At 37.6% G+C, this 27,376-nt stretch overlaps 1 protein-coding gene across 1 annotated transcript in view; it reads left to right on the top strand.

Moving 5' to 3' along the window:
* LOC128640692 (mucin-12-like) overlaps nucleotides 1–26,010 on the top strand; it is a 195,408-nt gene extending 169,398 nt beyond the window's left edge. Inside the window, exons 91-101 of the mRNA XM_053693121.1 lie at nucleotides 908–937; nucleotides 1,151–1,183; nucleotides 2,921–2,950; nucleotides 6,421–6,453; nucleotides 7,199–7,250; nucleotides 11,335–11,401; nucleotides 11,491–11,716; nucleotides 11,815–11,841; nucleotides 14,350–14,415; nucleotides 23,105–23,131; nucleotides 25,795–26,010. Coding sequence (XP_053549096.1) covers nucleotides 908–937; nucleotides 1,151–1,183; nucleotides 2,921–2,950; nucleotides 6,421–6,453; nucleotides 7,199–7,250; nucleotides 11,335–11,401; nucleotides 11,491–11,716; nucleotides 11,815–11,841; nucleotides 14,350–14,415; nucleotides 23,105–23,131; nucleotides 25,795–25,817 — 614 coding nt within the window. The 3' untranslated portion in view covers nucleotides 25,818–26,010. The remainder of the gene's footprint in view (nucleotides 1–907; nucleotides 938–1,150; nucleotides 1,184–2,920; nucleotides 2,951–6,420; nucleotides 6,454–7,198; nucleotides 7,251–11,334; nucleotides 11,402–11,490; nucleotides 11,717–11,814; nucleotides 11,842–14,349; nucleotides 14,416–23,104; nucleotides 23,132–25,794) is intronic.
* The last annotated feature ends 1,366 nt before the right edge of the window (nucleotides 26,011–27,376 follow it).

The following is a 27,376-nucleotide window of genomic DNA, read 5'->3' as shown; positions in this document are numbered from 1 at the left end:
TGCACTTATTTATATATGTATGCACTTATTTATATAATATGTATGCAATTATTTATATAATATGTATGCACTTATTTATATATGTATGCACTTATTTATATAATATGTATGCATTTATTTATATAATATGTATACACTTATTATTTATATAACATGTATCCACTTATTATTTATATAACATATATGCACTTATTATTTATATAACATATATGCACTTATTATTTATATAACATATATGCACTTATTATTTATATAACATATATGCACTTATTATTTATATAACATATATGCACTTATTATTTATATAACATGTATGCACTTATTTATATAATATGTATGCACTTATGATTTATATAACATGTATGCACTTATTTATATAATATGTATGCACTTATTTATATAACATGTATGCACTTATTTATATAATATGTATGCATTTATTTATATAATATGTATGCATTTATTTATATATGTATGCACTTATAATTTATATAACATATGTATGCACTTATTATTTATATAACATGTATGCACTTATTATTTATATAAAGTAGGCACTTATTATTTATATAACATGTATGTACTTATTATTTATATAACATGTATGCACTTATTATTTATATAACATGTATGCACTTATTTATATAATATGTATCCATTTATTATTTATATAACCTATGCACTTATTATTTAAATAACGTATGCAATTATTATTTATATAACATGTATGTACTAATTATTTATATAATGTATGCACTTATTATTTATATAACATGTATGCACTTATTATTTATATAACGTATGCACGTATTATTTATATAACATGTATGTCCTTATTATTTATATAACATGTATGCACTTATTCTTTATATATAACGTATGCACAATATTTTTCACTTTCCAACAGAAATAAAATGGGAGTCTAAATTACCAACAGGTAATAAGTTGTTTTGTCTTTCTCTATTTCTCTTTATTAAAACTTAGCAGAACAAAGATATAAGCAATAAATGTGTAATATAACTTTAGACTAAGGTAGGATATCCCAGTATTAGTAAGTTGGTCCATTTCAGTTTAATACGATGTTCACACATCAGTGCAATATTGTATATTGTTTTCACGCCATGATTTATTTATTTATTTTTTATTTTAGGAGAAATGAAATGGGAATCAAACCCACCTCAAGGTAAAAAAGGTAAAATGTTACCATATTAATGCATTTTTAGAAGTGTTGTTAAACCTATTGGCCTCTATTTAACAAAGTCTGGTGGACCTGATCTCCGTATTCAGCATTGCACCAGCAGCCCACAAGAGCTGCTGGTGCAACGCCGCCCCCTGCTGACTCGTGGCCAATGGGCCGCCAGCAGGGAGGTGTCAATCAACCCGATCGTACTCGATTGGGTTGATTTTTCGGCGATGTCTGTCCGCCTGCTCAGAGCAGGCGGACAGGTTATGGAGCAGCGGTCTTTGTGACTGCTGCTTCATAACTGCTGTTTCTGGCGAGTCTGAAGACTCGCCAGAAACACGGGCCATCAAGCTCCATTCAGAGCTTCATAGATAAGGCCCCATTGTGCTTATTTGCCGCAATTTAGCTCATTAAAACTATTTTCCATAAGATATATATTTAAATATCCAAGGCTACAATAAAATATGGTAATAACAGGGGCATCAACATTTTTGGTAGGAGCCTAAGAGGCCCATTTATCAAGCTCCGAATGAAGCTTGAGGGCCCGTGTTTCTGGCGAGTCTTCAGACTCGCCAGAAACAGCAGTTATGAAGCAGCGGTCTAAAGACCGCTGCTCCATAACCCTGTCCGCCTGCTCTGAGCAGGCGGACAGGAATCGCCACAATTCAACCCGATCGAGTACTATCGGGTTGATTGACACCCCCTGCTGGTGGCCCATCTATTGTGGTGAAGCTTTGTCACACATAGGGTTAATGACACTTAGACAGTGTATTGGTAATGGTTATTAGCATTAGGTCAAAGTTTTATTTTGGGTTAATGCCGTGAAAACCCTGTCATTGGCAGTTAGGGTTAACAGCATTGGCATAGGGTCATTAATAGGGTTAATTGAGGTGTGGTGGGCTAGCACAGTGCTGGGTACAGTTAACTGTTGTGAGTGGAGGACAAGCATTTTATTTTAATAGTCTATTTTAGTTATTTCCTAATAAAGATTAAAATATATTTACCCAGGTGGCCCTTGGTTTACGTCGGTTCAATTTGCGCCGTTTCAGAATAACAACCTTTTTTTCAGTCATGTGACTGCTATTGAAAAGCATTGAGAAAGCAGTGCATTGATTAAAATAGGCAGTAGGTGGCACTGTCCGCTTGTGTTGCAGCAAAGCTATGCAAGCTTAGCACACAAGGAGGCTGGAATTTATTCAGTGTAGCTAGACATGAGCTATCGAGCAGCTATTAAAGGAACACTATCTTCCTGTCTATAAATCATTCCAGATTTGAATGCATAGAAGGAACTGTTTGCAGAAAAATGCAAGTAAAGTCTGTGTTGTGTGATTATTTTATAAGGTTTATAATGCTGTTTAGCAAATGTTTTTGTTAATTATATATTATGTGTTGTGTGATTATTTTATTAGGTTTATAATGCTGTTTAGTATTTAGTCTTCATTTCAAAGCTTTAAAAATAAAATATTAGGTGTTACTTATGACAATTTTGAGAGGGGCCTGGAATCTAACTCCCTCACTTACATTATAAACTGAGTTTCAATTTACAACGGTTTTGATTTACAACCATTCCTTCTGGAACCTAACCCCGGCGTACACTGAGGGCTACCTGTATTGTACCCTTTGTGTTCCACTATATTCAAAGTGGTATTATCCCAGTAGTTTTGTCTAAAAATAATTGTTACATTATTTATATGATTTTGTGCTTGCAATTGACAACATATTTTTCACTTTTAACAGAAATAAAATGGGAGTCTAAAATACCAACAGGTAAAGCCATCATTTACTATTGTATTTGTAATAGTCTTAAAAAGCATTTGTTTAATATTTTTGCAAGGATTTTGCATAATAAAACATAGACAATAAGGGTCAGATTACGAGTTGAGCGCTAACAGTTACGCGTGAGTGAAAAGGGGTTTATTGCAAGTGTTCTTCGCGAATTGGGTTTTTCGCTCGTATTACAAACTGAAAGTAAGAGTGATTGTTTAGCGCAACCTCAAAACTCTGATTAACTGTTTCACAAAACAAAAAGTGTCACATAACACAATATTATAAAAAAAATATATTGCACAAAAAAGTTATAAGGGCTCAAAGATATGAGGGGGCCAATTTATCAAGGGCAGCATGACCCCTGATGCCCCTGTTTTCGCGTGAGCCTTCAGGCTCACCGGAAACAGCAGTTATGAAGCAGCGGTCTTAAGACCGCTGCTCCTTAACTCATGCGCTTCCTTTGAGGCTGCAGTCTGCAATCCGCCCGATCCTATACGATTGGGCTGATTGACACCCCCTGCTAGCACCCTCTGCAGGGGGCGGCATTGCACCAGCAGTTCACAAGAACTGCTTGTGCAATGATAAATGCTGACAGCGTATGCTGTCGGCATTCATCGAAGTCTGTCGGACATGATACGCTACAGCATATCATGTCGGACAGACAATGAAAAATCGGCCCGAGGTATCAAGAGTTAGGAAAAAAAAGGCAGACAAAGGGCTTTAACATAGAGATACACACAGCATCTCACTAAAGTGAGTACACCCCTCACATTTTTGTAAATATTCTATATCTTTTCATGTGACAACAATGAAGAAGTGACACTTTGCTATAATGTAAGAACAAATCAGTAGAGAACTGAAGAGCAGAGTACAAATATAGCACTCACAACGTTTGATTAATATGGGATTGGTGTCAGGCAAAAAATGAAGAAAATAAAACGTAACTTTTATTAAATTTTACTTAATACAAAAACAATTACTAGTAGGATTTGTTCTTATGTTTCAATACCGGTAACTATATGTATAGGTCTCTGGTATTACCAGAGAGTTAATACCCCAGCATTCTAGTACCTATTAGAAGTACCTACTCCTATGCTATAATAGTGGTAATCCAAAGGTATAGGTCTCTGACATAGATGAAGAGATATTAATGCGCCAATATTGGTAACTCCAGGTCCAGGTCTCTGACTTTGCTAGAGTGTAAATGACTACTTACTAGTGGAATTTGTTCCTAATCTCCAATATCGGTAATACAAGGTATAGGTCTCTGATATTACCAGATAATAAACATCCTAAGATCCTAATACCTATTAGCAGCATCCATTCTTATGTATAAATAGTGGCAATTAAAAGGTATAGGTTTCTGGCATAATCGGAGAGATATTTGACTGCTCACCATAAGTATCCACTCCTATGCCCCTAATGATTGTTCACTAGTGGAACCTGTTCCTATACTTTAATATCGGCAATCCAAGTATAGCTCTCTCATATTACCAGCAAGTTATCATCCCAGTATCCTAGTACCCATTAGAAGTACCTATTCCTATGCCACAATAGTGGTAAGATATAGATTTCTGGCATTTCTATGCCTCAATACAGGCTAATCCAAGGTATACGTTTCTGATAGTGCGAGGATCAATAGATTTTCCTAGCAAATTTTCACCTTATATCTTCTTTGAGACGCTGTCATTTTGAGATTGTGTTATAGACAGCAACTGTCAGGATCATTTAATTCTAAGATACTATCTTGATCCTGCAATTCTTTATTTCAATTCAATCTCTAATAATCTCTTTTGTTGGGTAAGGATCTGCAATTTTAAATCACGTACTTACCCTTGTTTTTGTATTAAGTAATATTTAATAAAAGTTATGTTTTATTTTATTCATTTTTTTGCCTTAAACCAATCCACATATTAATCAACTGTTGTGAGTGCTATAGTTGTACTCTGCTCTTCAGTTCTCTACTGATTTGTTCTTAAATTCTTGTAAGTACAAGCACCGACCCCTAAGAAATAGTTACCATTGAGTAATAACACATAAGAAATAGTTACCATTGAGTAATAACACATAAGAAATAGTTACCATTGAGTAATAACACATAAGAAATAGTTACCATTGAGTAATAACACATAAGAAATAGTTACCATTGAGTAATAACACATAAGAAATAGTTACCATTGAGTAATAACACATAAGAAATAGTTACCATTGAGTAATAACACATAAGAAATAGTTACCATTGAGTAATAACACATAAGAAATAGTTACCATTGAGTAATAACACATAAGAAATAGTTACCATTGAGTAATAACACATATGGGAAGGTTTGTTCATTTATCTCGATAAGTAGTGCCATTGGTTTTCCTGCTTCACTTTGCTATAATGTAAAGTTGTAAGTGTACAGCCTGTATAACAGTGTAAATTTGCTGTATCCTGAAAATAACTCAACACACAGCCATTAATGTCTAAACTATTGGCAACAAAAGTGAGTACACCCCTAATATGTGATATTAGAATATGTGATGCACAAGTAGGGTGTTAGGGTTTTTTCCACTTTTTTGCTCCATTGACTTCTATGGGGGAATACGTTATCACGCATGTGATTTTGTAAGTTTGTCTTTTTACGCTCGTAAGGCTAGTGCGCAAGCGAAAACTGTTTACTTTCAAATTTTAATACGAGCGCAATCCCGACGCAAGCAAAAACCTTACTTCTAGCGGAGTTAATGCTTGAGCATGAGCATTAAATAACGCGCCACTTGTAACCTGGAGCGCAATTTGTAAAACAGAAATTAAAGGGACATAATACTCATATGCTAAATCACTTGAAACTGATGCAGTATAACTGTAAAAAGCTGACAGGAAAATATCACCTGAGCTTCTCTATGTAAAAAAGGAAGATATTTTACTTCACAATCTCCTCAGCTCACCAGAGTAAGTTCTGTGTAAAAAGTTATACTTCACCTGCTCCCAGCTGCAGGTAAAAATAAAATAAAAAATGAAGAAATGAACAGCAGCCAATCAGCATCAGCAGTGCTGAGGTCATGAACTCTTACTGTGATCTCATGAGATTTGACTTAACTCTCATGAGATTTCATAGTAAGCTTCCTTTACCTGATTGATGAAATAATATGAGAGTGCACAATGCTCATCCCCTAAGATGTCCCAGGACAGACACACTAAAATGCTGCTTAGAAATCCTTTACAATGGGATGTGGCTACTGAGGAACTTTTGAGGTAAAATATCTTTCTTTTTTACATAGAGATGTTCAGGTGATATTTTCTAGTCAGCTTTTTACAGCTATGCTGCATCACTTTCAAGTGTTTAAACATTTGTGTATTATGGCCCTTTAAGCATGAAAGTAGCATCACAAATGAATTAGTTGATCGCGTACAGAGCATTATACTGCACAAAGCGGTTCTGAAGTGTTTTTTTCAAGCTACCAACATCTGGTTGTTTTTCATATTTTAGGAGAAACTAAATGGGAATCCAATGCACCAACAGGTAATATATAATAATGCATTCTTTCTAGAGCTGTTAGACCTATTGGGTTTTTTCACCAGGATTTAGGAAACTATTAGCTGTTATATAATTGTGTTTAATTGAATGACTTTGTACATGACCAGTTGATTGAAATAAAAAAACATATTTGTTTGCTGAAGTGAGTGGCAATTTAGCTGGTACTGCGTTACTTAATTGTGCATTTTTAAGAGAAATCAAACAAAAAATTGAAATACACTCATATCAGTAAAACCACTTTAAGTAAAGCTAGAACGGTTTCAGTGCTACCTTTGATTGTACATTGAGCATATGTACATATGCTTTGTGCACATTTATTCAAACACCGCACCTGTTCAGATTGCAATTGGTGGCATGCATCCATCAGTAACAATGTAAAATGAGTCATTGCCAGCACAATATATGCTCACTGAGCAGAGGAAGTGCTTGAAAACAAGTGGATGAGGAATATCTACATATGCTTCATGAACACTAAAAGGTCATTTGTTATAGAAGTATTTTTGCTGATACGTGTGTGATCTTTTATTATAATATTATTATTATTATATCATGATACTCATATTTATTGCATGGATCCTATGGAACAATTAGCGTATAACCTCTGTATGGGTTATTGCATTGTATACATTGTATGGGATAGAAAACAAAAAGATTTTCTCACTAAAGCAAATAGTTATTTATTTGTCCTGACAGGAGAGTATGTAACATTTCATTTATTTTTCCCTAACAGTTTCAGTAACTTGCTCTTCAACAGCGAAGGAATTATCTGCACAAATAACAATGTACGTATTTTTTTTTCAACAATACCAGAAAATACTCACAAACAATGCCACTCAAAGCAAGCAAAAGCATAGGGGGAAATTTATAAAGGTGCAAGATGGAGGCTCGCATACGTTACCGCTGCTTCCTTACCTGTACGCCAGCTCTTAAATCGAAATCTAAAATCCCCTTGGACAAGTCAGAGTGGGGTGATTGACAGCTCCTGCTGTTGCACGATTGGCTGTGCGCTGGCAAGGGGCGGCATTGCACTAGCAACAGCTGGTGCAATGATAAATGCGGGCAGCGTATTGCTGGACGCTATACCGGGCAGACAGGTTCGCTGGAGCTTGTTAAATGCCGGCCATAGTTTCAACAGTTCCAAAGTGTAGGATTTGAAAAGTCAAAAACACTTTGACAAAATTGTGCCTATGCAAGGTATAGGGGCCTATTTAATAAAGTGCGGGCGGACATGATCCAATATTGCGGATCATGTCCGCCGCACATCGATAAATGCTGAATTTATCATAAATCAGCATTTATCATTGCAATGCCGCTCCCTGCAGATTCGCGGCCAATCCACCGCTAGCAGGGGATGTCAATCAATCCGATCGTATTTGATCGGGTTGATTTGTGGCGATGTCTGTCCGCCGCCTCAGAGCCAGGTTATGAAGCAGCGGTCTTTAGACCTCTGCTTCATAACTTGTGTTTCTGGCTAGCCTTGGTGAAAATTTATTCAATTTGCTTTGTTCTCATGGTATTCCTTGTTGAAGAGATATCTAAATAGGTAGCATGCACTTGTCGGTAGCACTACATGACAGGAAGTAGTGCTGCCATCTAGTGCTCTTGCTAATGTATGAAATTCTTGCAAAACTGATGCCACATAGTGCTGCAGAGACGAGCACGCTCCCGAGTTTACCTTCCTGCTTTTCAACAAAGGATACCAAGAAGATAAACAAAATCTGATAATAGAAATAAATTGTAAATTTGTTTAAAATTGTATGTTGTATCTGAATCTTGAAAGAAAAATGTTGGGTTTTATTTCCCTTTAACCCTTTTTATCTTATGTATGACACATAAATGCAAGTTTGTTTGTAAGGATATATATACAAATAATTAAAAAAAACTTTCCGGTGGCGTGTCCGAGCAGCGGCCATGGCAAGTCTCACATTTTAAAAGCTCCTGGCTCAAGACTAATAACCCATCAGTAATCTACTCTATCAACTTGCCATCCATGTCCCTAAATTAGGGGGAACGTTAAGCAGTCTTCACCCAACTGGATGGCAACACTCTTTTGGTAAAATGCTCTCGCCAGAGCCCTAAATCAGAGGAACAAAAGTCTAATTGGTGGCCTACCTTCCAGTTATTCACCAACCCCCCCCCCCGGTCTGCCGGGTAAAGCAGTCTTAATCATACGGCTCAACGCATTTATCTACACACATAGTTCCCTGTCTTCCCCTTAGAATATGGAGGAATTTCATCAACAGATGCGAGTTTTACTCCAAGAGCTTGAGAGGAAGATGCTTAACGGCTATGATTCCCTTCTAATGGCGCTAAGAGATCTGTATACAGGATACTGACTACGAACCTTCGGCAGTAGAGGAAAAGATTTCCCATTCATATAGCACTCTCTCTCTCTCAACCGAATGTGAGATCCAGAAACACAGAGGTAACTTGCATTAGCAACTCTGAGGATCCCCGAGAAATAGAGAAGCACTCACTCCTAATATATGCCCCAGCAGAGAGGGATGCAGCCGATCCCTCCGAGCAGTGGGACTGGGGTTTACAGCAACAAGAGTTTACTTCATTTCCATACGAGCTACAGGAAAATTTTGCAAGATATGACTCAGCATGGTGGATAGTTCAGATAAAGGCTATGCTCACTGAGATACCGGCATCCTGACGCAGTATATGGTTACCCCTCTCATTGCCTACTCCCAGCTTGATGGAGATAGAGCCGCCACCACTTTACGCTCATTCCCGGCTTTCACAGTTTACCGGAACATCAGACAGCTCCTGAGGTGCACCCTGTTGGGACAGATTGAATCCCCACAGAGAATCGGAGTGGGTTAAACCAACTAGAGCTTGCCTACAGCTGGGTGACTCACATTTGAGTCACTCTGAAGGGACGTGTTAAAGAGATAGTATGCACACTAAGCTCCTCACACAGGGGAACTCTAGCGGACATTATTTACAATGCTAATAATCTTAAATTGTACATTTTAGCGAGTGACACCACCTTGAAAGCTGGGCGAGTCTTCTGAAACAACTAACTTTTAAGTTCTGCAGCTATGCATTTGAACTAGAAATCCTGATATACTGCATATAATATAGAGCCCTCCAATTATGTTGTAGGGATGTGCTATAACGAAGACCAGCTCACTTTGTACCTCAGTTCCCTTATAGCTGATGTGTCCATCACACGTGCTTTTCGCTTTACGTATTATAGTGAGTTGTATTGCTTATATAGGTGCTTTCCTTTTACAAAAACGTATTTGTATGATCCGTAAGACTGCATTTGAACTTATATTGCGCACCTTGATATGCTGAATACAATGTAGAGAATGTAGACCATGTCTCATTTCTCTTATAGTATGCTGTCCTACAAGCTGCTTCCCAGTCATATTTAAATGTTAACTACAATCCATATCCCCAGTACGCTTGCTATGCTCCATTTGTCCTGTAACTATCTTTATCCATATGGGAACTATCTGGCCTATTCCCTCTATAACTGGAGACATTAGCCCTTACTGAGTCAGCTACACAATTACTATAGTTATTGTAATAGACCCGCTAACTACAACGCTTGTTCTTATATATTACTTTATAACAAAGAAGATTGTTTACAACACACAGCTATGTTACAGTCAAGGCGATCCGTTTACCAAACTACTACTATTATATCTTAAGTATTAGATTGCATATACACAAGTGCATCAATACGTGTTGTCCCCTCAAAATACCCTTTTTACTATTCATAGTACTCTATATCTGATTCACATAAGTCAGAGACACTAGAGGCTGAGCTACGTTATCTTTGCTTTCAGTCAGATTGAGGGGGCCTACTTTGGATATATACTGTATACTCTCACTTCTAACAAAGGTGCTTACATGAAATAAGGCTCTCCATGATCTGTAACTATAAATATCCTCTGACTTATCATACGATGCCCTTAATTCATCTTACTAAATAGCCATATATTGGAATCTAGACAGGAAGACAGAGAATTTACTTATGTTATCTACACGCTTTATGCTTGTTATATTTATTTAATAGTTATGTCACTTTGCCTCTTTTTAGTAATGTTGACCAGCCTATCATTTCATTCATTGAAAGTTGCCGAAAAGCCACTCACAATCAACACTATTATACTATTCCCTAATTTCAGTTACCTGTGCCACAACTATTCACATATAATTAGCATCAGTAATTCTCCTAATATACTCCTATCAACCTTGTTATCTCCATGTTACTTACAACTTACCACCATCCTTGTAGAAGATGGCGATTTTGTTTATTTATGTATTCATATTCTATACGTTTCATTAGCATTTAGCAGGTCCAAATTCCCTTCCCTCAGCCGGCGAGGGCGGGAAGGATTTTAATTACTAGTTTGAATATTTAACATTATACTTTATACCGTATCCTAGGTCAGCTAATATGTGTATATTCCACATACTTCAGTGGTATCCATTACTTAATGCCAACTAATTGTCTTATTCTAATGTGCTAATTACCAAGCGGTGTTTACCTGCTGATTATTAAATTGTACCTATATTTTCAAATCTATTAAGTGTAATTTGACCCATTAGGGTCTCTAATATGACTATCATACTTCACCACTATTACCTATATCAAAGGGCGCATAAGCGGCCAGCTAACTAGCCATTCATATAAACCATCAAAAGTATAAAATAGAGGTTTCAGAAGTTTATGTTATAGCAATCATCTATGCATTCTTCTTTTATCCCTGTATTGTGTTCCATGAACAGTGTTATTTATGCTCTTTTTATTTTTTTGCACAAAACCTCAATAAAAGATTATTTTAAAAAAACACTTTCCATACACAATGAATACAAAATGATTTGTTACTTTCATGCTTCTTTTAGCGTTGCCTGCCCCAAAGGATGTATTAGTGAGGACAGAGATGTTTGGGGAACTGATGTCTACACGGACGTAAGTTTAAAGATCAGTTGTATCTTGTAGGGACTGTTAACGTATTGAAGACAAAATACATTAATGTCTTGTGGTTTCTACACATTCAGGTCTCTTCTATTTGCCGAGCTGCTATCCACGCTGGAAAACTTAATGATGCTGGAAAGGTTGCAGTGCAGAAGATGCCCGGACAGAGCAGTTATAGGGAATCCACTAGGAATGGAGTGAAAACAAAGAGTATGGGCGCATGGTCTGGAGCTTTTATGTTCAGCCCATCATTTCAGTTTAAAACTTCGTCATATTCAGAATCAACATCTTACAGTTTCCCACAAACAGGTAACAGACAGACAGACAGGATGGATATATAAATACTGCCAAGTATATATAAACTTCTGTACAGTTTACTGACATATTTGTTTTCTAATCTGCTGCAGGAATGACATGGCAGTCCCCACCATCAGGTATTTTTAACTTTACCTTTTTAGTGGAACAATCCTGGCAATTATAAGTTACCTAGAGGCATGGGGCACTTTTCAAATATGTCCCATAATTCCTCTTTAATGTTGCTGTAATCTCCAAAAAAGGTGTTAAAGGGACATGAAACTTAAGTTTTTTTTTCTTTTATAATTGAGATAGAACATACAATTTAAACAACGTTTTAATTTACTGCTATTATCTAATTGCTTCATTCTCTTGGTATATTTTGTTAAAATGCATACCTAGGTAGGCTCGGGAGCAGCAATTGCACTTCTGTGAGCTAGCTACTGATTGGGGGCTGCACACATTTGCCTTTGGCCATTGGTTCACTTGATCAGTACAGCTAGCTCCCAGTAGTACATGACTGCTCCCGCAACAAAGGATACCAAGAGAATTAAAAGGACACCCGGGTCAAATTAAATTTTCATGATTCAGATACAGCATGTAATTTTAAACAACTTTCCAATTTACTTCCATTAAAAAAAAATGTGCACAGTTTTTAATATTTACACTTTTTGAGTCACCAGCTCCTACTGAGCATGTGCAAGAATTCACAGACTATACGTACATGCATTTGTGATTGGCTGATGGCTGTCACATGATACAGGAGGAGTGGAAATAGACATAACTTTGAAATTTGTTAGAAAAAAAATCTACTACTCATTTGAAATTCAAAGTAAATGCCATTGCATTGTCTTGTTATCTTGCATTTGTTGATTATGCAAATCTACTTTGTTTTACTGGTCCTTTAAGCAAATTTGATAATAGAAGCAAGTTGGAAATTTGTTAAAGATCATATGCTGTGTCTGAATTGTTAAAAAAAATGAGGGTCTCATCTTCCTTTAAGGATAGGAAAGGGTAAATGATGGATAGTTGTACAGGGTGGTGGATGGATAGATGGATGATGGAAGGGCCGATTGTGTGTAAGAATGAAACTGAACTTTACCATTGTGTACAGAATCTAAAAGTACAGCCCAAATATATAAGTGCCCTCAAAAAATGTAAAGTCCACTGTGAAAATTAGTGAGTGAAATATAATACACTTTATTTGAAATAAAGACTATTCCAATTGGGTTTCCAGATACCCAATATGATAATTACTAAATTGTGAGTTGTGTGTATATATTTAGGTACTGAAATAGTTTAGCTGATGCTATCAGAGATATCACTGTAACATAAAATATCCACCTAAACTTGTATTAATATTATTAATATGGGATGGAAGATACTTGTTCCCTGTACCAGTCCTGTTTTATTAGAATTTTGCCTAGTTACATGATGAGGAGACAGGCAGACAGACAGACAGACAGGCAGACAGACAGACAGACAGTCAGACAGACAGACAGACAGACAGACAGACAGATAGATAGATAGATAGATAGATAGATAGATAGATAGATAGATAGATAGATAATAGGCAGACATAGTTAGATGTATAAAAGAGAGACATAGGGGTAGATTTATCAATGTGCGGGCTAACATGATCCGCTGTAGCGATCATGTCTGCCGCACATCGATAAATGCCGACAGTATGCGCTGTCGGCATTTATCATTGCACAAGCATTTCGAGTGTGTCGGAAAGTACGGGGGTAGATAGCCGCATGCGCTGCTAGGTTAATCTACCCCATATCATTAAATGTGCTCACATAAATGTAACAGATCTGCAATCCGGATTAAGAGTATATATAAAAATGTATAAGGTTTAGGTGTAATCTAAATAAAATAAAAATGATTATCCTGATTACCATGAATTTGAACTGGCATCACAAACCGCATAATTTATTCACAGCTGTAACTGTCATTATTTCTGTGCTAGAAATAATCAGTAGTCGGTGCCAGAAAGGATGAAGTTGAATACATTTTATCTTGTGTTTCCTTAAAGGGACACTAAACCGAAATTTTTTCTTTGATGATTCAGAATGCAATTTTAAGCAACTTTTTAATATACTTCAATTATCAATTTTTCAAAGCTTAGGAGCCAGCCCATTTTTGGATCAGAAACTGGGTTATGCTTGCTTATTGGTGGCTAAATGTATCCACCAATAAGCAAGCGCTATCCAGGGTGCTGAACCTAAAATGGGCTGGCTCCTAAGCTTTGCATTACTGATTTTTGAATAAAGATAGCAAGAGAACGAAGAAAAATTGATAATAGGAGTAAATTCAAAATTTGCTTACAATTGCATGCTCTGTCTGAATCATGAAAGAAAAAAAAATGGGTTTCATATCCCTTTAATTTCTCAGTTTAGAAGGTTTATTTGTATATAAATGTATATATTCAACATTGATCAATCTCCTGCTTTCCTATGGTAGGCCCTTCAAAAGAATCAAATGGCAATCAGCACTTATCTCCATTACCATACAAAAAAACTGGTTTCAACCACGTACCTTTAAATAATTGTTTAAATCATTCATTTTACGACATTGTCATTGAACGTACTTGTGTTTGTTAGATTATGATCAAGTAACTTCTTTTTTGTCAATATTTTCTAAAGAATCAAATGGTAATCGCCAGATGCCTTCATTCAACTTCAAAGAAACTGGTTCCAACCATGGAAAAGGTAATATTCGCTTTTAAACATTATTGTCTCTATCGCAAAAATAGTGTCTGTAAATAATTCTTCATGTTAAACTATGATCAAGTAAGCTTCTGCTTTTCTGATAATAGGCTCAGCAATGACCTCTAAAGTATCACATGGTAATAAATTGCTCAAATTTTTATTTTATTTTTAAAAAAGATTAAAGGGACACTAAACCCAATTTTTTTATTTCATGATTCAGATAGAGCAGCAATTTTAAGCAACTTTCTAATTTACTTCTATTATCAATTTTTCTTCATTCTATTGATATCTTTATTTGAAAAACAGGAATGAAAGCTTAAGAGCAGGCCCATTTTAGGTTTAGCACCCTGGATAGCGCTTGCTTATTGGTGGTTACATTTAACCACAGATAAGCAAGCGTAACCCAGGTTCTGAACCAAAAATAGGCCAGCTCCTATGCTTTACATTCCTTCTTTTTAAATAAAGATAGCAAGAGAATGAAGAAAAAATTATAATAGGAGTAAATTACAAAGTTTAAAATTACAAAGCTGCTCTATCTGAATCAGGAAAGAAAAAAATTGGGGTTAGTGTCACTTTAAGCCATATAACAGTATCTATTAAACAGAACCAAATGGAAAAGTTTGAAAAAAGTGAATCATTTTAGAGAAAATGCAAAGTACAATTCATTGCAAAATTATTGTCCTTAGTAGAAGCTAATGTCAGTGGGATCCATAGCATCACATGGTAATCATCTATGAATCGTCTCCTTTTTACAAGCATTAAGCAGGGGCGAAACTATATTTTACCGCCCAGGGAACTAGACTGAGACTAGTTGACTGGTGGCAATTTGAAGCCCTGGCTATAAGCATCAATGTATTTGATTTTTATTTTTATATATTAATATACATTTTCTGAAAGATGAAGAAACATATAGATATAATGTAGTGATAGTAATATTATTATTATTATTAAAGGGACAGTAAACTCAAAATTACATTTTTAGCATTCATATGGAGCATGTATCTTTAAATAACTTTCCAATTTACTTCTGTTCTTAAATTTATTTATGCTATATTGGGGTACTTTGCTTAAAGGGACAGTATACACCAATTTTCATTTAACTGCATCTACTAGACACTACTATAAATAATAATATGCACAGATCCTGATATAAAAATCCAGTATAAAACCGTTTAAACACTTACTTAAAAGATCCCAGTTTAGCATTGTTGATGAGGTAGTCTGGGACACCCACTGAAACGGGCTACGTAAACAAAAAGAGCAGTCACTCCCCCCCCCTTCCCCCTTCCCTGCATATGAAAAGACAGATAACATAAACAGGAGCCTGCATGAGTCTGTAAACACGCGTATACATCTGGCACTGTGGGGCTTGGTTAGGAGTCTAAAAATCAGCACAACGTTCTTAAAAAAATAAGCAAAACTATACATTTTTATAAAAACACTACCAGATGGGCTATATAAATGGATCATCTACAAAACATTTCTGCAAAGAAAAATCTAGTGTACAGTGTCCCTTTAAATGCATACATAGGTAGGCTCAGGAGCAGCAATGCCCTACTGGGAGCTAGCTGGTGATAGGTTGTCGCACTCGTATGCCTCTTTTTCATTGACTCACCTAACGTGTTCATATAGCTCCCAGTAGTGTATTGCCTACCTAGGTTTACTCTACAACAAAGGATATCACGAAAAAATAAAAACATTTGATAACAGCCATAGTGTTTTAAGTCTGGCTGAATTCATCTGGAGGGGGGCCATGGGGGAATCCAGGAATGCCGGTTACGTCACTACACCCCAGAGATCCTGAAGTGCCAGTCTGCAGGAAGAAGCTTAAGGGAGCTAGATGGGGGGAACAAGTTTTCAAACCCCTCAATCTCAGCTCCTTTAAAGCCTAGAAACCCTCAAAATTTAAAAAACCACAAATATAAACTTACGATAGGCTATCAAAAAGGCTATATAAATCCTATAAATCCCCTTTAACCCCTTAATGACCAGCATTGTACCCTGTATGTTGCTGGTTTTTCTATGGGGGTGCCATTTTAAATAGCGCGCTATCGCTCACCATCGGTGAGACCAAACTATTTTAGCAAGCGATCCGAAAGGAGGGAAAGACCAGCGCTATTATAGGCATACAATCCCTTAAAGACCAGTGACGTACAGGGTAGCGGTTAAAGACCTTATACAAGTTTTGATCACTGTGATAATCATAAAAGTGATCACACAACATAAATAAATAGTAATTACCTGGCATGAATAAATGTGTTGAGTAGATGCCGATGACAGCCCCTATGTACACATCAAAAGGATATAAGTTAACTCAAAGCCCTTCTTTTGACTATAGAGCTTTGGGGGGAAAAACAGACACACAACATTGTTTGCTACCTTGTTTATTGAAATCGGATTACATATTTTTAATGAGGAGAACTCTAGATACTTATAACAGGCCATCAAAAAATCTCAGAGAACCCTAAGACCCTTTGTTTTAAAACCTAATATACAGACTAAACCTACTTCCCCCCTCCTCGCCCTCGCACCTGTAGAAATTTGCACACTGTAGACCCTCCCCAACTCTCCAACCTTATTCAAATGTGCCTCCCCCACACTTCAACGATATCCTGCCCTGACCTTGCCATAACCCACTACAACAATACCCTATCCTGTGCACTTGACACTCTCACTCCTCCCCAACTTTGCAAAGCCCCATGTCGTCAGCTCCAGCCCTGGCACTCCCAGCAAACACGCCACCTGCAAAAATGCTCCAGCACTGCTGAACATGCCTGGAGGAAATCCCGCTCTGAACCTGATTTCATGCACTATAAGTTCATTCTTCACTCTTACACCTCTGCCCTTCACCTAGCTAAGCAAACCTGCTTCTCGTCTCCTATATCCACTCACTCCTCAAACCCTAAAAGACTCTTCTCCATTTTCAAATCTCTCCTCTACCCACCTGCACCTCCCCCCTCATCTGCATTCAGTGCTCAAGACCTGGCTAACTACTTTTTCAATAAAACACTTACCATTCGAAGAAACATCCCAACACAAGCCTGCAATCTCCCAACTTCCCTCCCAGTCACCCCCTCTGCCGCTCTCTGCACCTTCCTCCCAACCACTGAGTGTGAAGTGGCTTCCCTATTGTCTTCCTCACACCTCACTACCTGCCCACTCGACCCTATCCCTTCACATCTAATACCTTCTCTGTCTCCCACCCTCACTCCGGCTCTTACTCATATATTCAACCTATCCCTTTCTACTGGCTCATTCCCTGCCTCCTTCAAACATGCAAAGGTCACCCCCATCCTCAAAAAACCCTCACTTGACCCTAACGCTCCTGCAAACTACCGCCCCATATCACTGCTCCCGCTAGCTTCAAAAATCCTTGAAAAACTAGCTTTTGATCGCCTAACCAACTTCCTGTCCTCTAACTCATTGCTCGACCCCCTGCAATCTGGCTTCTGTCCCCAACACTCAACTGAGACTGCCCTCACCATGGTTACTAACAACCTCCTTTCTGCTAAAAACAAAGGCTACTACTCTATACTCATCTTACTTGACCTCTCTGCTGCCTTTGACACTGTTGACCATCCCCTTCTCCTATGGACTCTCAGCTCACTTGGGCTCTTTGACACTGAACTCTCCTGGATTCACTCTTATCTCTCTAACAGATCCTTCTCCATCTCTTTTGCTGGTGACTCCTCCTCTCCATTGCCTCTGTCCGTTGGAGTACCTCAAGGCTCTGTCCTGGGTCCTCTACTCTTCTCTATTTACACTTCTTCACTGGGTAAACTTATCAACAGCTATGGCTTCAACTACCACCTCTATGCTGATGATACCCAGATCTACCTTTCCACCCCTACACTCTCTCCTTCTGTACATTCTAACATCAGTGACTGCTTATCTGGCATTTCCTCCTGGATGGCCTCTCACCACCTAAAAATAAACATGTCCAAAACCGAACTACTTCTAATTCCCCCCTCTAACTCTACTCCAGTTTCTAATTTTTCGATCACTGTTGGCGGAACCACTATCTCCCCATCATCCCAAGTCCGCTGCCTCAGAGTCACACTTGACTCAAATCTGTCCTTCATTCCCCACATCCAATTGCTTTCTTCATCCTGCTGCAACCACCTACGCAATATCTCCAAAATTTGTCAGTTTCTGAGTGCTGGAATTACTAAACAGCTAATCCACTCCCTGGTAATTTCCTGACTTGACTAATGTAATAACCTACTAACTGGCCTCCCTCTCTCCCATCTCACTACCCTTCAATCCATCCTAAATGCATCTGCAAGGCTAATCCACCTCTCTCAACGCTCTGTTTTTGCTGCACCTCTCTGTGAGTCCCTTCACTGGCTCCCCATTCACAGCAGAATCAAATTCAAAATTCTCACCCTGACCTACAAAGCCCTCACCACTCATCAACAAATATACTCCAGCCCGCCCCCTAAGATCCAACAATGACCTGCTTCTTGCGTCCTCTACCATCACCTCCTCTCATGCTAGACTACAGGGCTTCTCTCGTGTGGCACCAACCCTCTGGAACGCACTTCCTCATGCTGTCAGACTTGCCCCTAACCTCTCCTCCTTTAAACGTTCCCTAAATACCTTTTTGTTCAGGGAAGCTTATCACCCGACTCATTAACAAATTAACTTCACTTACCTAACAGTTGCCCTCATCTATCTCCTCACTAATATCATTCTCACCTTTACAGTCCCCACCTCCTGTTTCCCATGCTCCTACCCATCTAGATTGTAAGTTCCCACAGGAATAGTGCCCTCAATTCCCCCTGTATTTGTATGTAAAATGTTGTCTCTTATTGTATTGTTTCTCCGTTGTACTTTTATCTTGTACCCATGGGCAGCGCTGCAGAATCTGTTGGCGCTTTATAAATAAATAATAATAATAAAAAACTAGAAGCCTCTCTTTAAAATAAAGCACATATAGAAGTTTTAATGACCAGTTGATCACTGTGGTAATAGTGACCACCTGCTGTGAGTAAATGTGCATTTATTTGAGTAGAGGCCCCTGTGTGCAGATCAGAGTTATATAACTATACTTATATATAACCTTTATTTTTATATATATATAAAGGTTCTAATTGATATGAGGATAATCCCTTCTGTTTTCAAGTATAGAGTTTAGAAAAAAACATGCACACAGTTGCATACAACCTTGTTTATTTAGATTTGAATAAAAATATACATTTTTACATATTTTGTTCTACAGTTCCGTATGTCATGATATAAACATAAAATAATGATATAGGGGTAGATTTATCATTGTGCAGACAGACATGATCCGCTATAGCCAATCATGTCCGCCGCACATCGATAAATGCCAACAGAATACGCTGTCAGCATTTATCATTGCACCAGTAGTTCTTGTGAACTGCTGGTGCAATACCGCCCGGCCACTAGCAGGGGGTGTCGATCAGCCCGATCTTATTCGATTGGGCTGATTTCGGTCCACCGCCTCAGAGGTGGTGGACGAGTTAAGGAGCAGCGGTCTTAGGCGGAACTGAAGCGGAGTGGGTCAGAAGCAGCATCCGCTGCTTCATAAATGGACCCCATAGTCTGAATCTATTGGTTCTGCTATATATATATAATATGTGTGGGTTTCTCACTGAACAATGTCCTAAAGTAGGGCTTACAGTGATATGAAACTCAAAATATTTCTTTCATGATTCAGATAGAGCAGCAATTTTAAACAACTTTCTATTTTACTTCTATTATCAAACGCCTAGATTACGAGTTCTGCGTTAGGGTTTAAAAGCAGCGTTAAGGGGTCCTAACGCTGCTTTTTAACGTCCGCTGGTATTACGAGTCAGGCAGGAAAGGGTCTACCGTTCACTTTCTATCCACGACTCGAGGCTACTGCAAATCCCCTTATGTCAATTGCGTATCCTATCTTTTCTATGGGATTTGCCTAACGCTGGTATTACGAGTCTTGGAAGAAGTGAGCGGTAGAGCCTCTACCGACAAGACTCCAACCGCATAAAAAAGTCAGTAGTTAAGAGTTTTATGGGCTAACGCCGGAACATAAAGCTCTTAACTACTGTGCTATAAAGTACACTAACACCCATAGACATGAACCCCTAAACCGAGGCCCCCCCACATCGCAAACCCTATAATAAAAAAATTTAACCCCTAATCTGCCGACCGGACATCGCCGCCACCTACATTATAGCTATGAATCCCTAATCTGCTTCCCCTAACATCGCCGACACCTATATTATATTTATTACCCCCTAATCTGCCCCCCCCCCATGTCGCCGCCACCTACCTACACTTATTAACCCCTAATCTGCCGACCGGACATCGCCGCCACTATAATAAATGTATTAACCCCTAAACCGCAGCACTCCCGCCTCGCAAACACTATAATAAATTTTATTAACCCCTAATCTGCCCCCCCTAACATCGCAGCCACCTACCTACAATTATTAACCCCTAATCTGCCGCCCCCAACATCACCACTACTATAATAAAGTTATTAACCCCTAAACCTAAGTCTAACCCTAACACCCCCATAATTTAAATTAAACAAACTAAATTTAATAACATTAAATAAATTATTCCTATTTAAAACTAAATACTTACCTATAAAATAAACCCTAATATAGCTACAATATAACTAATAGTTACATTGTAGCTATTTTAGGATTTATATTTATTTTACAGGCAACTTTGTATTTATTTTAACTAGGTACAATAGCTATTAAATAGTTGTTAACTATTTACTAGCTACCTAGTTAAAATAATTACAAAATTACCTGTAAAATAAATCCTAACCTAAGTTACAAATACACCTAACACTACACTATCATTAAACTAATTAAATAAATTACCTACAATTATCTAAACTAAAATACAATTCATTAAACTAAACTATAATACAAAAAGACACTAAATTACAGAAAATTAAAAAAAATTACAAGAAGTTTAAACTAATTACACCTAATCTAAGCCCCCTAATAAAATAAAAAAGCCCCCCAAAATAATAAAATGCCCTACCCTATACTAAATTATAAAGTAATCAGCTCTTTTACCAGCCCTTAAAAGGGCTTTTTGCGGGGCATTGCCCCAAAGTAATAAGCTCTTTTACCTGCAAATAAAAATACAATACCTCCCCCCCAACATTACAACCCAGCACCCACATACCCCTACTCTAAAACCCACCCAAACCCCCCTTTAAAAAACCTAACACTAACCCCCTGAAGATCTCCCTACCTTGAGTCGTCTTCACTCAGCCGAGCCGAATTCTTCATCCAAGCGGGGCAGAAGAGGTCCTCCATCCGGTTGAAGTCTTCATCCAAGCGGGGCAGAAGAGGTCCTCCATCCGGTTGAAGTCTTCATCCAAGCGGGGCAGAAGAGGTCTTCCATCCGATTGAAGTCTTCATCCAAGCGGAATCTTCTATCTTCATCTATCCGGAGCGGAGCGGCAGCATCCTGAAGACCTCCAATCAGCCAATCGGATTGACCTCGCATTCTATTGGCTGATCGGACGTTGGGGGGGGGGGAGATTAGGGGTTAATAAATATAATATAGGTGTTGGCGATGTTAGGGACAGCAGATTAGGGGTTCATAGCTATAATGTAGGTTGGTGGGGTTAATAAATATAATATAGGTGTTGGCGATGTTAGGGACAGCAGATTAGGGGTTCATAGCTATAATGCAGGTTGCGGCGGTGTCCGGAGCGGCAGATTAGGGGTTAATAGTATAATGCTGGTGTCAGCGATAGCGGGGGCGGCAGATTAGGGGTTAATAAGTGTAAGGTTAGGGGTGTTTAGACTCGGGGTTCATGTTAGGGTGTTAGGTGTAGACTTAGAGAGTGTTTCCCCATAGGAAACAATGGGGCTGCGTTAGGAGCTGAACGCTGCCTTTTTGCAGGCGTTAGGTTTTTTTTCAGCCAGCTCAGCCCCATTGTTTCCCATGGGGATATCGTGCACGAGCACGTTTTTCCAGCTTACCGCTACCGTAAGCAACGCTGGTATTGAGGGTTGAAGTGGAGCTAAATTATGCTCAACGCTCCCTTTTCTGAGGCTAACGCAGCCATTCAGACAACTCGTAATACCAGTCTTAAGGGTGCGCTGGAAAAAAAATGCTTGTTAGCACCACGGGTCTTTACCAACAAAACTCGTAATCTAGGCAAATGTTTCTTCATTATCTTGGTATCTTTGTTGAAGAGCAGGGACGTAAGCTTAGGAGCCAGCCCATTTCTGAAGCACTATATGGCAGCAGTTTTGTAAAAATGTTATCCATTTGCAAAAAGCACTAGATGCCAGCACTATTTCCTGCCATATAGAGCTTCAGACACCTACCTAGGTATCTCTTCAACACAGAATAACATGCGAACAAAGAAAATTTGATAATAGAAGTAAATGGGGGGGGGGGGCGGGGAATTAAATTATATGCTCTGTCTGAATCACAAAATAATTTTTTTGGGTTTCATATCCTTTAAATGTCAGCGGCATCTAAAAGCTGCAATACAGCTCAGCAAAGGGGTGGAATTGGCTCAATAGTTAAAAGGATAGAAGTAAAGTTGATTAAAATGACATGGTCTAGTTGAATTATAATAATTTAATTTTCACATGACTGTGCCTGTAATACTAAATACAGTGGAAAATAATAGTAAAAATGTATGTAAAAAATACTATCAACAGCAAAAACTAATTGTTTGTTTTCCACATTCTAGGTGTGCCAGTGGTCACCAAAACAAAAGGTGCTCATCTATAATCCTTTTGATTTTTACATGATTCTAACAATATATGCTGATGTTTTTTATAGTAGGCGTGGGCACAATATACTTGATATGCTAGAAAAAGTGAAAACAATTTTAAAAAAAGTAGAAAATAGAGAAAAGCTTTCAAAAAATAAAGACAACATTTTTTTAAAGAAAGTAGTAAAATAACTATTTAGGGCAACTGATAATGATGCTAAAAGATCTGAGACCAAAAGTTAACCCTTTCCCGCTGGTAGGACGTCACATGCCGTCCTAACGGCGCTGGGCTTTAGCGCCGGTAGGACGGCATGGAACATCCTAGCCGTTTGTCTGTACTGAAGCCATAACGGCTTCCTAACTGGGATTGCGGGCTGGAGGGCGTGCCTAGCACTCCCCCCTGACCCAATCCCATTATTGCTTTTTTTTTTTCTTTTTAAATTCTAATATAAATCTTTTGTATGCTATGCGATCAATACAGTCTACACTATGCATGGCTAACCTATGGCATGAGTGCAAAAAGTAGCACTTATATTTAATTTTCTCTAAAGACCAAGGCCCCTTTACAAATTAATACATTTTATTTAAGTTTCAAATATTCCTGTATCATCTCATACACAAAACATATATTGTGAATCCTTTAGAAAAAAAATATATTAAAGGGCCATAATACACAAATGTTTAAACACTTGAAAGTGATGCAGCATAGCTGTAAAAAGCTGTCTAGAAAATATCACCTGAACATCTCTATGTAAAAAAGAAAGATATTTTACCTCAAAAGTTCCTCAGTAGCCACCTCCCATTGTAAAGGATTTTTAAGCAGCATTTTAGTGTGTCTGTCCTAGGACAGCAGAAGGGATGAGCATTGTGCACTCTCATCTTATTTCACCAATCAGGTAAAGGAAGCTTACTATGAAATCTCATGAGAGTTAAGTCAAATCTCATGAGATCACAGTAAAAGAGTTCATGACCTCAGCACTGCTGATGCTGATTGGCTGCTGTTCATTTCTTCATTTGTTTTAATTTTTTTACCTGCAGCTGGGAGCAGCTGAGTATAACTTTTTACACAGAACTTACTCTGCTGAGCTGAGGAAATTGTGAGGTAAAATATCTTCCTTTTTTACATAGAGATGCTCAGGTGATATTTTCCTGTCAGCTTTTTACAGTTATGCTGCATCAGTTTCAAGTAATTTAGCATATGAGTATTATGTCCCTTTAAATAAAAATGCAAATATAAATAAAAAAGTGGATTTATTTCTCTAACCACACTTCACTATATAAGCAAATGAATGTACAGTATAGTCCGATCACACTGTAATACAGGGTTTAAATAAATAATTAAAGCTTTGCTACAGTGCTGCTCTAGATTAGGATATGGCTGTGAACCAATGAAAAGCAAGCATACTAATGTATGCTCTAGTCATTGGCTGCATACTATACTGCATGGTTTTAACAGAGGTTAAACACGTAATAATGAAAGGGAACTGTTTTAAAAATAATGGGCCAGATTACAAGTGGAGCGGTAACAGTTACGTGCAAGCGATAAGGGGTTTATCGCAGGTGTTTGAGCGCGTTGCCAACATAGTCCCACTCCTACAAGAAATGGTCCAGAATCCAAGGCACCAAATACTGGCTAATATTGACAGTCTATCATCAGATTAATCAGATCAGCTCTTCTTTAAAAATTCTCAAAGAACTGTAAAAACAAACAAAAAGGACTTGTAGTCACAATTTACCAAGCACTGCACCACGCAAGTGCTAAATGCGCAATCTGGGTAGATTAGAAACCTCCCAGTTAGTTCAATCCAGGATCCCCAGTTTTCCAAGACACTGTTAAAGTGAAGCACAAACACCCTTCAATGGCACAGTATGGCTGATCACACTTTGCACTCCAAATACTCCAACACTCTGAGGGCGCAGTCTACAGCTGGCTCACTCACAATAGTTCCACAAAAGTCAAATATGTGTTATAAAATAAACAAAACTTCACTGCAATAAAAATCCCCAAAACTTCAATGGGGTATTTAGGTACTGAAGTTTACAAGTTGAAAGTAAACATGATCGCTATAGCGCAGTCGCGATTTACAGTAAAATAATTACCGCGTCCTCAGAGCTCTGGTTAACTGTTTTCGCAAAACAAAAAAGTGCTACAAAACACATCAAAAATACATCACAAAGTACAGTTATAATAATAACACACTCTAATAAAAATTATGAAAAGAAAATATTGCACACAAAAGTTATAAGGACTCAAAGATATCAGGTCTCAGGTGTCAGAAAAATATGCTTCAAAGGGCTTTAGCGATACATACATATACATGTCTAGCAATGTATATGCATGTATTTAATATATATATATACTTCAAAATGAAATGCACTCACAGGAACTTTTTGGTGAAATATATCCAAAATGTAATTAACGTTTCGGAGATATACAAATCCCCTTCATCAGAGGTAAATGTAAAAGCATATTTATGCAATATTCATATTTAACAATGTGTTATACTGCGTATTTAATGTAAATATTTCACAATTCTATGTTCTGCACATAGCAGAATATGTTCTAAGTATTTCTATATAGATATTCCTATAGCTATGTATATATCTATACCTATATATAATTATCTATATATACAGGCTTATTTGTTTGTTTGTTTTGTTTTTAGGTCCTTTTCCTTTGAAAGGTTGATGAATTCAGATCCTGAACTGCCATGCGCAAAAGGGACCAACTTCATAGAGAGAAGACAAAATATAGTATATTCCTGCCTTTAATGTGTCTGCAGTCTAATAAACAGTCTGTAAAGAATCTGTGTATTTTTCATCAATATGACAATACAGACGTAAGACAGCAATACATAATAAAAGCAGTTAATTGAAGTAAACATCTCAGTTTCATGTGTATATGTTGTTATCTCTGATGACTCTTTGGTATACAATATTTGTGTTTCTTAAAAACTATCTCTGGTAATTGGTTTATCCTTGCATCATATTTTTTCTGCATCCCATTTTGGCCTAGAACCTAATCCCAAGTGTCTACAATGTTCTAAGTATTTGCCCAAGAACTTAATCCTAAATTTCTACAATGTTCTAATTATTTGCCAAATAACCTAATCCTAAAGGGTCTATTTATGTAGGTGCAGACAGACATGATCCGCTATAGCGAATCATGTCCGCCACATATCGATAAATGCAGACAGCATACACTGTCGGCATTTATCTTTGCACCAGCAATTCTTGTGAACTGCTGGTGCAATACCGCCCCCTGCAGATTCGCGGCCAATCAATGTTCTAAGTATTTGCCCTAGAACCTAATCCCAAGTGTCTACGATGTTCTAAGTATTTGCCTTAGAACCTTATCCCAAGTGTCTACAATGTTCTAAGTATTTGCCTTAGAACATAATCCCAAGTGCCTACGATGTTCTAAATATTTGCCTTCGAACCTAATCCTAAATGTCTACGATGTTCTAAGTATTTGCTAAAGAACCCAATCCTAAATGTCTACAATGTTCTAAGTATCTGCCCTAGAACCTAATCCTAAATGGCTACAATGTTCTAAGTATTTGACCAAGAACCTAATCCTAAATTTCTGCAATGTTCTAAGTATTTGCCCAAGAACCTAATCCCAAGTGTCTACGATGTTCTAAGTATTTGCCTTAGAACCTTATCCCAAGTGTCTACGATGTTCTAAGTATTTGCCTTAGAACATAATCCCAAGTGCCTACGATGTTCTAAGTATTTGCCTTAGAACCTAATCCCAAGTGTCTACGATGTTCTAAGTATTTGCCTTCGAACCTAATCCTAAATGTCTACGATGTTCTAAGTATTTGCTAAAGAACCCAATCCTAAATGTCTACAATGTTCTAAGTATTTGCCCTAGAACCTAATCCTAAATGGCTACAATGTTTTAAGTATTTGACCAAGAACCTAATCCTAAATTTCTGCAATGTTCTAAGTATTTGCCCAAGAACCTAATCCTAAATGTCTACAATGTTCTAAATATTTGCCTTAGAACCTAATCCCAAGTGTCTACAATGTTCTAAATATTTGCCCTAGAACCTAATCCCAAGTGTCTACAATGTTCTAAATATTTACTCTAGAACCAAATCCCAAGTGCCTACAATGTTCTAAGTATTTGCCTTAGAACCTAATCCCAAGTGTCTACAATGTTCTAAATATTTGCCCTAGAACCTAATCCCAAGTGTCTACAATTTCTAAATATTTACTCTAGAACCAAATCCCAAGTGCCTA

The sequence above is a fragment of the Bombina bombina genome, chromosome 10 (assembly GCF_027579735.1).
Source record: "Bombina bombina isolate aBomBom1 chromosome 10, aBomBom1.pri, whole genome shotgun sequence".
Lineage (NCBI taxonomy): Eukaryota > Metazoa > Chordata > Amphibia > Anura > Bombinatoridae > Bombina > Bombina bombina.
Note: the sequence above shows the minus strand (reverse complement) of the source record. Positions and strands in the feature narration are given on the sequence as shown.